This window comes from Protopterus annectens, chromosome 6.part0, assembly GCF_019279795.1.
Source record: "Protopterus annectens isolate FY-2018-M chromosome 6.part0, PAN1.0, whole genome shotgun sequence".
Lineage (NCBI taxonomy): Eukaryota > Metazoa > Chordata > Ceratodontiformes > Protopteridae > Protopterus > Protopterus annectens.
Window position 1 is genome coordinate 766,648,587 of NC_056737.1, and position 14,144 is coordinate 766,662,730.

At 43.1% G+C, this 14,144-nt stretch overlaps 1 protein-coding gene across 1 annotated transcript in view; it reads left to right on the forward strand.

Moving 5' to 3' along the window:
• Positions 1 to 14,144, forward strand: part of PSMA3 (proteasome 20S subunit alpha 3) — a 496,948-nt gene that overhangs the window by 225,092 nt on the left and 257,712 nt on the right. Inside the window, exon 4 of the mRNA XM_044073576.1 lies at positions 5,835 to 5,900. Coding sequence (XP_043929511.1) covers positions 5,835 to 5,900 — 66 coding nt within the window. The remainder of the gene's footprint in view (positions 1 to 5,834; positions 5,901 to 14,144) is intronic.

Below are 14,144 nucleotides of genomic sequence, written 5' to 3' on the forward strand. Positions count from 1 at the left end.
TCTCCTTTTTGAACCTGTCAGTAACCAAACAAAAATTCCGGATGGTCACTCTTCAATTCATCCTCCCCCTATTGCGGGAGAACTGGATGTGCTCAATAGACCTCAAGGATGCGTACTACCACATTCTGATGGACAGACGATCCAGGAGGTTCCTCCGCTTCCGGCTGGGAGCCAGTCACTACCAGTTCAGGGTCCTTCCCTTTGGTCTCACCACAGCCCCCAGGGTGTTTACCAAAGTATTAGCAGTGATAGTGGCCCACCTGAGACTCCAGGGAATGCAGGTTTTTCCATACCTGGACGACTGGCTCCTGACCGCACCGACAAGGCATCTACTTTGCTCAGGCAGGGACTACTTCCTCCGGCTTGCTCCCCAGCTGGGCATCACTATCAACAGGGACAAATCTTCTCTTGCTCCGACTCAGGTGATAGAGTTTATAGGGGCCAAGTTGGATACAAGAAATCTTCTAGCATTCCTGACTGCGGAACGACTACAAAACCTGAGGCTTCATGTGCGGTCCATCCTCCAATTAGAAGCTCCACCGGTGGATTTGGTCCTGAGGGCTCTAGGCTGCATGGCGGTGGCAGTCACTCTTCTGCCATTGGCTCGTCTGAATATGAGGGTCCTGCAATGGACCCTTCAAGTCCAGTGGTCCTTTCTACATTACTCCCTAAGCCATCCTATTCCCCTCAGCAGGGCTTGCAGGAGGGCTCTCTTATGGTGGCTCCAATCTCCGGACCTCCATACGGGACGTCCCTTCTCCACGCCTCCTCCCCTCGCTACGGTGATCACGGATGCCTCTCACCTCGGGTGGGGGGAGCATTGCTCAGGCAGGAACAGTCCAAGGCATGTGGAATGACACAGAGACCTCTTTGCATATCAGTGTCCTGGAGATGAGGGCGGTGCTATTGGCGTTGCAAGTACTTCAGAACCTTCTTCCTGTAGGAACTATTGCAATACAGACTGATAACATGTCAGTTGTCTGGTACATCAACAAACAGGGGGGAACCAGGTCCCATCCTCTCTGTTGAGAGGCCATGAGAGTGTGGGAATGGGCGATCTCCACCAACCGCTTTCTTATTGCAACGCAAATTCTGGGACGGTCCAACATACTGACGGACAGGCTCAGCCACACCATCCTTTCCCCTTACGAGTGGTCTCTCAATCCCCAGGTAGCGAAGCAGATTTTTGCCGAGTGGGGGCAACCCTGTTGCGATCTCTTCGCTTCTCCCTCAAGTACGAAATGCAACAGTTACTTCGCTCTAATTCCCCCCTTCGGGGAATCCCCGAGAGACGCTCTGGTGCATGCTTGGCCTCCCGGTCTACTTTATGCTTACCCACCTCTACCTCTGATGCTGAAACTCATACAGAAAGCCAGTCGGTTGGGGAGCAGAATGATCCTCATTGCCCCATTCTGGCCTCGTCAAACGTGGTTCCCTTACCTGTGGTCTCACCTGGTAAATCCTCCTTGGATTCTGGATCCCCTACCAGATCTAATAGCTCAGCCTGTAGATCTCCCGATCCCGAACCTGGACAACCTCAAGTTGACAGCTTGGCTGCTCCAGTTCCACTCCTAGTCAGGACTCCCGGAATCTCTTCCCCAGTTAAAGCCATCCTAGTAGCAGCACACAAACCTTCCACTAGAAAGGTCTATCGCAGTAAGTGGAAGCGTTTCTCCATCTGGGCGGAGAATCATAACTTAGATCCCTTCACAGCACCGTTGACTGTGTTGGATTTCCTTACAGGTCTATTTCATCAGGGGGCTAGCTGCTCTATGGTCAAGGTTCAACTGGCAGCTATTTCTCATTACCATGTGGGACATGAGTCAGGTCCTTTGATTATGGCAAAATTGTGTAAAACCTTTCTCAAGGGTACCTTCCTGCTCAGACCTCCTGTCAAGGAAGTTGTACCCCCTTGGGATTTATCACTAGTCCTACAGGCCTTAACAGCTCCCCCTTTTGAACCTGCTGCTTCGGTTGATCTTAAGTACCTATCTTGGAAAACGGCGTTCCTTGTCGCTATTACTTCAGCGAAGAGAGTTTCTGAGCTTCAGGCCCTTTGTGTAAAACCCCCGTACTTGGCCTTTCACCAGGATAGAGTGTACCTCAGGACCAATCCCTCATTTCTTCCCAAGGTGGCTTCAGAGGCTAATATCAACCAATCCATTAACATGCCAGTTTTCTTTTCTAAGTATCATAACAAAGGAGAATACAAACTGCATTCGTTAGATGTGCATAGACAACTGCGCTTCTACATTCACAGGACTGCTGGTCACAGATAATCCGACCAGTTGTTCATCTCCTTTGCCAAATTTAACTTAGGTAAACCTGTCTCTAAGGTCACTTTATCACGATGGATCTCAGTGTATTTTATTGGCCTATGAAAGTTCTGGGAGGCCCGCACCTCAGGGAGTTCGTGCACATTCTACTCACTCTATATCTACCTCTGTTGCCTTTAGGTCTAGAGTGTCTTTAGATGATATTTGCTCCGCAGCCACTTGGGCCTCATCTCATACCTTTATCAACCATTATAAGCTGGACGTTATCTCCAAAGGGAAAGCATCCTTTGGCTCCGCAGTACTCCGGAATATCCTTCCATGATGGCCGCCCAAGATCCAGGTAGCTGGGGACTCTGTCCCAAAGGTTGCTGACAAATGAAGTACCTACTTCAGATTAAGAAGTTATGTACTCACCATAACGTTCCATCTGAGTAGGTAGCTTCATTTGTCTGCAACCACTTCAGAATTTGTTCCGGGATTTCCTAGTCCCCTTCGGGACGTATTTAGCCTTTTAGCTGCTTGTATGAGGGCAAACTTGATCTGAGGTTATTTGTGCTTTGTTTTGAAGCATGCTGCTTTGCTCTCCGCTGTGTTCTTTGTGCTTTGTTTTGAAGCATGCCCCTTTGCTCACCGCCTTAATCTGAGATCAGTCAGGGTTGGCAGGAGATTATGGGTAAGGGGAGGAGCTAGGAGCTCAGATCTTATAGCTGTGAAACAAGTTGCTGGCTTGGATCCGAGATCGGATCCGATACCCAAAGGTTGCAGACAAATGAAGATACCTACACAGATGGAACGTTATGGTGAGTACATAGGTTCATAGGTTAGTACTAAGCTAACTGCCCTTGCGAGCCATTTTAAACCTAGCCAATTACCCCTTGTGAGACTCAAACCCTGCACCTTGTGTTTGTAAGGCAAACACCTTAACCATTAGGCCACCCTCCCAACATAACTTATTTCCATTTCTTCCTGTCCTCTGCATCTTTGTCTATCACACCAACTACCTGCATATTCTTTCTCACCACATCCACAAACCTTATCTTAGCCCTTCCTCTTTACCTCTTACTTGACACCTCCATCCTTAGCATCTTTCTCTCAATATACCCAGCATTCTTCCTCAGCACAGGTCCAAACTAATGCAATCTCGCGCCTCTGGCTTTGTCTCCAAGCAGTCCAACTTGAGCTCACCCATTAGTATACTCATTTCTAACCCTGTCCATCCTCGTTACACCCAATGCAAATCTTAACTTTAACTCAGCCATCTCCAACTCCTTTCTTTTCATTAGTGCCACTGTGTCCAACACATACAACATAGCTGGTCTCACTAACATCTTGTAGACCCTTCCCATCTCCACCCTGCCTGCACTCTTCACCTCACTTCCACACTCTCACCATTACTCTGAACTGTTGATCCCAAGTATTTAAACTCATCCACATTCGCCACCTCTTCTCCCTGCATCCTAACCATTCCTCTGTCCTCCCTCTCATTCACACATATTCTGTCTTGATCCTGCTGACCTTTATTCCTGCCCTCTCTAGAGCATATCTCTACCTGTCTAGGGTCTCCTCTACTGTTCCCTACTCTCGCTACAAATCACAATGTCATCCGCAAATATTATAGGCCACAGGGACTCCTGTCTGATTTCATTTGTCAACGTGTCCATCACCATTGCAAATAAGGAAGGGCTCAGAGCTGATCCTTGATGTAATCCCAACTCCACCTTGAACGCATCCGTCACTCCTACCACGGTTAACTTTTTTCAGCTCTCTGACAATCCCACTTCTTTGCCAACCTCTTCCTCTGTATACTCTCCTGTACTTCCTCATTCCACCACAAGGCCTTCTTGTCCTCCTCCCTCTATCCAGATGTCACACCAAGTGCCTTTCTAGCTGTCTCCCTTAACAGCTCTTCTGTGGCTGCCCAGCTATCTAGTAGCTCTTCAGTGCCACCCAGTGCCTGTCTTAACTCTTCACTGAACTCCACCTTAGTTATCCTTTCAACTTCCACCATTTGATCCTTGACCCTGCCCTCACTCTCCTCTATCATCCTCCTACAGAAAACCATCCTATGCTTTCTCCTGTCACCACTTTGCAGTCTCCAATCTCCTGCAGATTGGCCCTCCTACATAGAATATAATCCATTTGTGTGCATCTACTTCCACTCTTGTACATCACCCTATGCTCCTCCCTCCTCTTAAAGTATGTATTCACCACAGACATGTCCATCCTTTTTGCAAAATCCACTACCATCTGGACCTTCTGCATTCCTCCCCTTAACACCATACCTACCTATCACTGCTAATCCCCTCTGTTCCCTCCATTAGTATGCCCATTGAAATCCACTCCAACCACCACTCTCATCCTTGGGTACACACTACCACTTCATCTAACTTGCTCCAAAATTTTTCTCTCATCCATCACACACCCAACTTGCAGAGCATGTGCACTAACAACATTTATCACACAGTCACTTTCCAGCTTCATAAACATCACTTTGTCCAACACTTTTTTTTTCACCTCCAAAACACTCAACATATTCCGTCAGGATATCCTCTACCTCATTTCTACTCCCATCCACACCATGGTAGAATAATTTGAACTCTCCTCCAATACACCTGACTTTACTCCCCTTCCATCTGGTCTCATGCATGCACAATGTGTAAATCTTCCTTCTCTCCATCATATCAGCCAGCTCTCTCCCTTTACCAGTCATACTGCCAACATTCAAAGTTCCTACCTCACTTCCACATGCCTAACTTTGAAATCTGTGTTGTCCGCATATTTGATCTGGCAAAAATTTTACACCGGATGCCCTTCTGACGTAACCCTCCCCATTTATCCAGGCTTGGAACCTGCACAAAGAAATACATTGGCTTGTGCCATCCATTCTTTTAAATTACGTTTGACTAGAGTAAGAGAAGTATTTTTATTTGAAGTGGAAGACAGTTGCCTAACAGAGGTATTTTCTGTGATACTTGCATACCTGTCCCTGTAATATGTTCTCTTTATGTTGCAAAAGATTGCAATCCCTTGACCCAAGTGTTCATGCTAACATTGGATGAGTACTGGTTCCCTGCAAATATCCCCTCTTATCTCCTCTTCTCTTTTTGAGCATCCTGGTCTAATGTGCTTGTACCATATCCACCTGGACTTATCCCTTTTCCATTCTCCCTGTCAGGGCTTTTGGCCTGCTCGGATTTGAGTAACCTTAGGTAACCCTATTTGTTTGTTTGTGTTTTGAACTTGGGAGTATGTTTGTGTATCTGTGTAATAGACTACTCATTACCTTTCTTGGTGTCTGGTAGGGTGCATACCTGCAGTTGTGCTGGCAAGAAAGCATTAAAATACCACTTGTGGATATCAACTCTATAGATGCACTTTCAAGATACTTTTTTTAAGAGACAGTTGTCTACTACATAATATTACTATAGGCGATTCAATAATAGTGTTACAATTTCAATAAGTGCTATTCAGAAATTCTAAGTTTTTTAAACTAGCAAAGCAAGTTATAACATTATTTAACACCAGAAAAAAGCATTCACATATACTCTGTTTTTTTAGGGTTACTGGGGATGTGCAGTTGGAAAGGCTAGGCAAGCAGCAAAAACAGAAATTGAAAAACTACAGGTGAGATTTTTATTTTAATTCTTTGTTGACTTGGTTGGTCACATGAGACATCTAGTCTGTTTGCAGAAGTGACCCAGGGTTGATTTTTCCTGCTGTTGTGAGAAGGGATGTTTTAATATCAAACTAAACTACTGCCAGTTTAGTCTGATACCGCATTTTAATGTTTCATGTAAGGATCCCTTTGTGGAGATGGAAAGGTCTTCAGATCTTTCTGGCAACATTGGAAATGTGTGCTACTTACTGTGCCATGTTTTTGGTATGCATTGCTGTCAAAGTGGTAATTGAGACTTGGATTCAAATTTATACAAATAAGATGAACTGAATTTTGCTATCAAGAAGTATTGCCATTACTGTTGCTTTCATCTATTTTTTAAAGTAGGAAATGGTTATCTTTTTTCGAAAACATTGCTGCTGTTCTCTTTTCAGTGAAAAGTTAACCTTTTAAAAGTAATTATTTCTTGGTCTGTATTTACTTGATCTTTTCTCTGTTATGATAGTGTCTTTAAAGTATAAATCTTGGTGCTGTTACAAGGATACATTTTCCTTATATTAATTTAACATTTGTTGATTGGGAAAGTCCCACTAGGACAGAGCCTATTTTCAGCAGTGGCCCAGGGCAAAACTGTCCAGATGCATGTGTTTGGAATAGTATAGTAGTACTTTTTGACCTCTTTCTTGCATTTTAGAGTGTGCCTAAAATAAAATACCACCCTCCAGTGTTAAACTTGTCCCAGAGTTTTTTTCCCCCATTCCTGGAATATCCCCTAAATGTTTTTAGTGCCTAGAAATCATCCCATGCCTTTTACATTCTTCACTTCCTTTTTTCCTTGCCACAGATTGTGAATGTCCCACAGTTCCCCTTATTTTACACACACCATTTTGCGTAGTTAGTAGTTAATCACCCAGAGTACTACACACAGACTGATATTTATGTTGCACGCATTTAGAGCTAAACTGACTCTTCCAGAGAGTGAGTTTTTGAATACATCTTTGTGAAGAACAGGGATTAATTAGTTCTATTGGGGTAGTATATAATACACTAGTTAGTACTTTCTTGTTTGATCATTGAAACATTGCTCTAATACAAGTAATTGCTGGCAATTTAAGGGTGATAAATTAAGAGAAAAGCTTGGAGATTGAGAAGTGCAAGGAGGGACTACAAGAAAGGCAGCAGAGTTCATCAAATGACAAGTCTAGCAATCCTGGCGAAGGAGCTTGGAAGTGTATTTGAAAGATCAGCAAAATGCTTTAAGCACCTGCACTAAATTTTTTTATAGCACCTGCACTAAAGTATCAAATAAGATGTATGCAAGCATATATTAACATAAAACAAGCCATATTAATTTTTCCATTTACATACATTGTACATCAGACCACACACAAACTGTTGTCAGTCCAGCATTACGTAAATTGCTGAATTCCCACTTAAACCTCACTCCTCATTCTGAACATTATTCTGCATGTATTTTTAGTTTCCATGTATTTCTTTGTAATTTGCTCCTTCCCTTCTCTGAAGAGCCATCTTCCACTTTTTTATAATCAAATATTCAAATACAGTTGGTTTAGACTTTGATTTCCATCTTAGTAACTGCTTTTTTGGCAGCTAACGGAATTCAACTTAATAAGGTCTTATTTTTCCTAAGCAATTCAGATCTATGACCAAGCTCAAAATAATTTTATCAGTTACAGCCATTTATTTACCCAGTATTTCTGACCAAGTATTCTGCAGGGAATGTTTAAAATCTGCCAACTCCTTATACTCCCAAAGCACATGTTCTCAGTTACCTAATTCTCTTCCCATGTTCCCATCACATCTAACATTTGTTATCTACCTGAAGAAAATCTCTTAAGTCTTCTTCTGTGTTCTGTCTTTCGGCTTTTCCCAGTTAGGGGTCGCCACAGCGGAACTCCGGTCCGCTAATCATTGGCAGTAGATTTTTACATGCTGGCTTGCCGGGCCTAACGCACAACCTTCAGTGAAGGAACGCCCATTCATGCATGTCGAGACACAGAAGACGCTCTAACTGAGAATCAAACGTGCAACGTCTAACTGTGAGGCGACAACACTACCGCAGTAAAATCTCTTCAGTCTGCTTGGGGTAAAATACCTATCCAAACACTTTGAAGCAAAGATCCTAAACCTTCTGGACTTTTTGCATACTTGGAGCAATAAATATCCTCCCATTGTTTGCTGTTCAGTCTCTTCCCAGTCATTTCTAACCTCCTCTGACTGATTCTTATAGTTGTCTTGCAATATTTTATATGCCCTACTAATTATGCCTTTTTAACAGCAGCATCTGTTCTAGATTCAGATAAAATCGCTACCAGAGCAGGTCCTTCACTTAAGAATCCCCTATCCCTTTCTCTTTGCCTATACTCTATCCTTCCCTGGTAGAGAAGGTAGTCTCTAGACTGCAATCTAAATGCCTTCTTGGACTCATCCCACTTTATTACCTTTCTCGCTCTTATTTGCTCCCAGTTGTCTTTTTTCCTTGGCCAGTTTTCTCCAGTAAATTCCAGCCCCCCTCTTGCCTATTTTCTGTACCTGTACTTTGTCTTCCTATTAGCAAAATATTCTTTCTCCATTCTTGTGTTGGCTTAGTTCATAAAGTGGCAAAAAGTATTCTAAGACTATGATATTCTATAAGGTTATTCTCCTTGAGGATCTACATTCAAGAAGATGACTGCACACTGACCATCAGATTATTTTCAGCTTTCCCAGTATGAAAAAATAAACCAGTAGATGAGGGCCAGTAATTCTGCTTATTTCTGCAAAATTCAGTTACTGGCTAATAAGTACACTGCCTGGATGCCAGAAAAGAAACTTAGAGAGCCTGAAAGAAAAGCAACTAGAAAAGATGGAGAGAACAGACTGGGAAAAATCCTGCAGCTGTTAATCAAAAAAGCAGTTCAGGTTTCAGCTTTGGGAAGAGATCCATCCATCCACAACCCCTTTTTCCATTTTTGTACATGGGATGAGGTGTCACTTGAACAGTAACGATCTAGAGCCAAGGTTTACACCGCTGGGTGATTAGCCCTGCTGCTGTAGTTCTACACCACACACTCGCACCTATGGCCAGTTTAGTGTCCGATACACTTATTGCATGTTTTTGGAATGTGGAAAGAAACTTGGAGCACTGGAAGGAAACCCATATGAACTCTGGGAGGCCATGCATATTCTGCACTAAAGCACCCAGCCAAGTATCGAACTGGGCAACCTCTTGCTGTAAGGCAACAGTACTTGTTGCTGTGCTACCACTCTATTCATTTGGTACGGTAGATGGCTTCCAGTAATGTATTGTAAAATCAAAAATGAGAAGAGCTGATTATATATTCCTTCAGTGTTTCATTTATTTTTAAACTCCAATAAAAAAAGGTTAGAAAAATGGAAGAAGCTTTCAACCGCTATTTAGATGAACTGATAAAACTGCAAAAATTAGATGGTTGAAATTAAAAGACTGTCTTGAAGTGTGAGACTGCTCTAGAAGAGCTATTTCAAAAAGTGGTAGTTAGTGGACAGAACGTGCAGAGAAAACCTGAAATTTTATGCTGTGCCAGATAAACAGACTAAGTTTTATGAAGGCACAAATAAGTAGCTGGACTGGTATTCCGGATCAGGATTTGTGAATAATTGAAAGGGTACATCATGTGTAGAAATGAGAAAGCAACCAAGACCTGCATTAGTAAAGATTCTACTTAGTTGATCCTGACAGAACTGTGGCAGAAGGACAAAATATTAAAAACTGGAGACAGGAGTGTTTGTGGAAAATGATTTTTGCCTGGTTTACAGTGAATAGAGAAATTTATCCCAGCAGTCTGGGAATGTCAAGTGGCAAGTGTGGCATTCAAGCTGCTGTATCCATCTGTTTTCAGAATATTTTTTTCCTTGGAGAATCAGTTTTGTTGCAGAACAGGCTAAGAGGAAGTACAAAAGTTTGTCCAACAAAAAATGAGCCAACAAACCGAAGGGAACTCTGCTTCTCATTTTTCTGATAAAGCTTCCAGAGAGACTTTGCCAGTGAAATAGTTTACAATGTTCCAAAGGTTAAATGCGTGATGGAAAAAAGTACAGGAGCTGACTAGAAGACTAGGGAATACCTTGGACTTTAACCGGTGACTGGGGGTGGCAGATGGAAATTTGTCTGGAGGTGGCAGATGGAAATTTGTCTGGGGGTGGCAGATGGAAATTTGTCTGGGGGTGGCAGATGGAAATTTGTCTGGGGGTGGCAGATGGAAATTTGTCTGGGGGTGGCAGATGGAAATTTGTCTGGGGGTGGCGGATGGAAATTTGTCTGGGGGTGGCGGATGGAAATTTGTCTGGGGGTGGCAGATGGAAATGAACAGGAAGAAGACAACACTGAAATTAGTGAGTAAATGTGAGAGAATAAAGCATCACATGAGGCACACCTCATCATAAAGGGTTCTCATCCAGGAAAAAAGGTCATTGTTCCCCTGTACTTGACACTCATTAGTCCCATTATAGAGTACAACGCCCCTTTTGGAATGTACCTCACAAGACATCTACAGCAGCTGGAAAGGGCACAAAAGTACCTCACAAAGAGGATTACTGGCCTCAAACAAATGCCCTACACTGACCGCCTCAAAAAAACTCCAGCTTTACTCCGTAGCATATCGCCTACTCCGAGGTGATCTCTGCCTAACATATAAAGCTGTGTCAAACCCAGAGCTGTTGGACATGCTACACCTAAAGAAATCCCAATCTCGCAGAGCTACACGCTCTAGGGACCTAAACCTTGTCACCACAATAAACAGGACATGCTGGAAGGATAGATTTCTGATCCAGAGACTTCCCATACTCGAACAGGCTACCCATCTGTGTCAAGCAAAGTTCTTCATTAGCACTCTTCAAGAAAACTCTTGAGTGGATGGGAAATGAAATACACCCCGGGGATCACTTCTGCATGTCTGCTCGACAGTGGCATAGGAAAATAACTTTCTTGGGTGGCGTAAGCCAGGGAACCTTGTTGGCTAGGCTTGCGTAGAGGTTCATAGGTAGGTCAGTCACATTTGTAAAGTATGGCTGTGAAAGATTGGCTTTTTGTTGACTTTGTTAAACTTGTGGGAGTACTGACAGGCATATACTGAATTTCATGTCATTTAATGTTTGGAAGACACTAAATGGAAAAAGAGAAAATACATTTTTGTTAACAGTATTTGTATAAAATACTTCATGATCTAAATTGCATTTTCAGTGATTGTTGTATGTGATAAAGATACTGAAGTAAAAAAAGTACTTTTTTTTTAATTTGAAGAAACCTAGGCATTACAGTGTAAAAAGAGAAGAAAGACTGGACAAAAACACATTTATGTTAATAGGCATCTTGGACTGTTGGGGTGGAGGGGCTGGGTGTAAAAGTAGGGAGTATAAAATATTGCATATTATACGACCCCCCCCCCCCCAATTAATATTCCAAAACAAGAACGCTGATTGTTCAGCATGCATGTTGTAAGTCAGACTTGTACTAATGGAAAAAGGTCCAGTCGCCCGGACTTTTTCCATTAGTATTTTTTTTTTTTTTTTTTTACAGCAACGGAGAACGCAAGATCTCCGCTGCTTTTTAGACACTGTCTCACTATGTTCAAGGAGTTTAACACAGCAAGACAGCTTTAAAAAAAGTAACTGAGAATCTTTCTTTCTCCGTTGCTTTTTTTTAAAGCTGTCTCGCTATGTTAAACTCCTTTAACATAGTGCGACACTTTTTAAAAAAGCAACGGAGATCTTGCTTTCTCTGTTGCTTCCACCCACAGCTCTGATGTACTGCGTAAGCATACGCATGCGCAGTATATCAGTACCTGCCGCAGAATACCAGACAGCTGCGGAAGGGCAGCAAGGAGGCATTATACAATGCCATTATTTAAGAAAAGTATTTTTTTCTTAAATGTCATAGTTTAGTAGCAATAACCCACTTCTGGGTGTGGGTAATGCTGGATTTACCCACTGTTGTCTTTGTTTGGCCACTCGGGCTTCGCCCTCGTTACCAAACCACACCAACCATGGGTAAATCCAGCATTACCCACACCCAGGCATGGGTTATTGCTATAGTAACTAAGAGTTTAGAAAAGACTGGATAAGCAATTCAAAAGAAAATAATGGGAGAACATTTGAATGGTTCTCAAGTGAGCAACAAAGTCTAGGTTTAGGATTTTTGCTTGGAAGTGTTTACATAGATATGTTTATACTGGGAACATGTTTTGGAGTGTAATGAATTGTCATACTTTAAACATTCCCTACAAAATATTCAGAAATATTGGGTGAGCAAATGTGCGCAACTAAAACTTGCTTTTTTTCAGCTGGGATAAAGGTTTTGAATTGCCTAGAAATAGTAAGGTCTTAAGTTCTGGTGGCTGCCAACAAAACAATTACTAGAAAATAGAAATCAAAATCTAAACCAGCTGTATTTTAAGTAGAGAATATTGTAACAGAAGTTAACTGGAAGTGGGATCTTTAGAAAAAGGAGCAAATTACATAGGAATAAATGTCAGTTGTGGGAACAATACATGCAGAAAAATGTTTTGAAGGAGACGTGAGGTTTAGGAGAAAGCAGGAATTAATGAATTTATGTAATGTTGAACTGATTGCATAAGAATATATGTGATTATACACTAACTGTGAACATGTTAATGTAGGTTGTTTTCTTTTATATAAATGTATAGTTTGTCTTAAGTGATAATTCTGTAAAGGTGCTTAAAAAAAGACCTCCATCCAAAATCCCACTTTATTTTTTGAACATCCCCTGCTTCGATAAACTTTTCCACTTTGATTGTAATCTTCTGCGTGTGTTGTGTATGAACGTTAACTGTGTATCTCAAACATCTCTTCAAATCAAGTAGTCATAAACCACCTTGATCTGATGTTCTCAGACATCATTCATGACCATAGGGTCTAGGATCCAAGCTGGCAAACATACTACGGATAGATCCAAGGCTCTAGCTCCTCCCTCTCACAAGATGCCCTACTACAGTCTAGCTCCAAAGTCTCATTTGCTGTTATTCAACGCGGACACAGTTCCTCCGCTCTGGCTACAGCTAAGTGATTTTTATTGGTGTTTTAATACTAGTGAGCTAATTAGTTATTTTCTTGTTAGTTAAGTTGTTTAATAGTACCACCCCTCCCTAGGGTAGCTTTTTAGTGCCCCCCCCCCTTGTGAAGTTTTGGCTCCCTTTTCCCCCTAGCCATTAGGGCTTTGTCAGTTAGTTGGTAGTGTGTTTTTTCTTATTTTCTTGTTTTTTTCCTTAAGGCAGATAAGCCATCAGGGTTTAAAAAGTGCTCCTTGTGCATTCGGAAGATGCCCATTTCTGACTCTCATGAGGATTCCTTATATTGCTTGGGTGCTCGGCACCTGGAGGCTGAATGTGACATTTGTGCCACATTCAACCTCTGCCTTGGCAGAGTGCCGCACTAAGCTTCTTTTAAAGGTTTAGCCCGGGGGGGGGGTCCCTTTACCTCCCCTTTGAAGGCTCCCTCTGTAGATCCCAAGAGGAAGACCACTTTACCATCGGGACCCTCCAAGAAACCGTGGCTGTTGGTTCCTAGGTCCCCGGATCCGATCCCAGCCTGGACCATCTTAGATCAGAGGTCTTTAGATCCAAAAACTGCAGTCATCCTCCAGATCCAGGACTTCTTTGGATCAGAGACCCTCTGATCCGGCTAGGATCAGGCCAGCCTCTGATCTGACCAGTCCGTCATGATTGCTATGTCGGTTCGGCTGTCTGATCTGACAGGATCATCTGATCCAACTGTAATTCTTGAGGAGGTAGCTTTTCCTTCTGCCTCTAGGCAGACTGTTAAGTTGGCTCTAAGGCCCCAGAGCCGAACACTGGCTCAAGTTGGTAGGGTCTCCTGCTAAGTCCTCTCACTCTTCAGTTTCCTCCAAGTCTTCCAGGAGTCTGTTAACCTCTAACATCAACAGGATGATGAGGAGCTTCCTCAAGGCCCAAATAGTTGGGGCTCCTGGCTTCCCCTGCCCATGCGGCCAGGGGCACTTCACCCCTCCCAGTTACTGTTTCTCCTCTTCCAACCCCTGTGGTCTTGGAATCTCAGGACATCAGTGGTCAAATCCCTGCAAGGTCCAGTGTACCTCCTTTCTCGACCCCACCAGGGTCACTGGCTTGATCTGTTCCTTCATCCTCTGAGCAGAGTGAGCCCCATGCTGGAGTGGTCGACACGGGCTCTCTGGGGGCGGGATCTGGTACAGTTTTGCCAGACCAGTCCCTTCTCCTTGG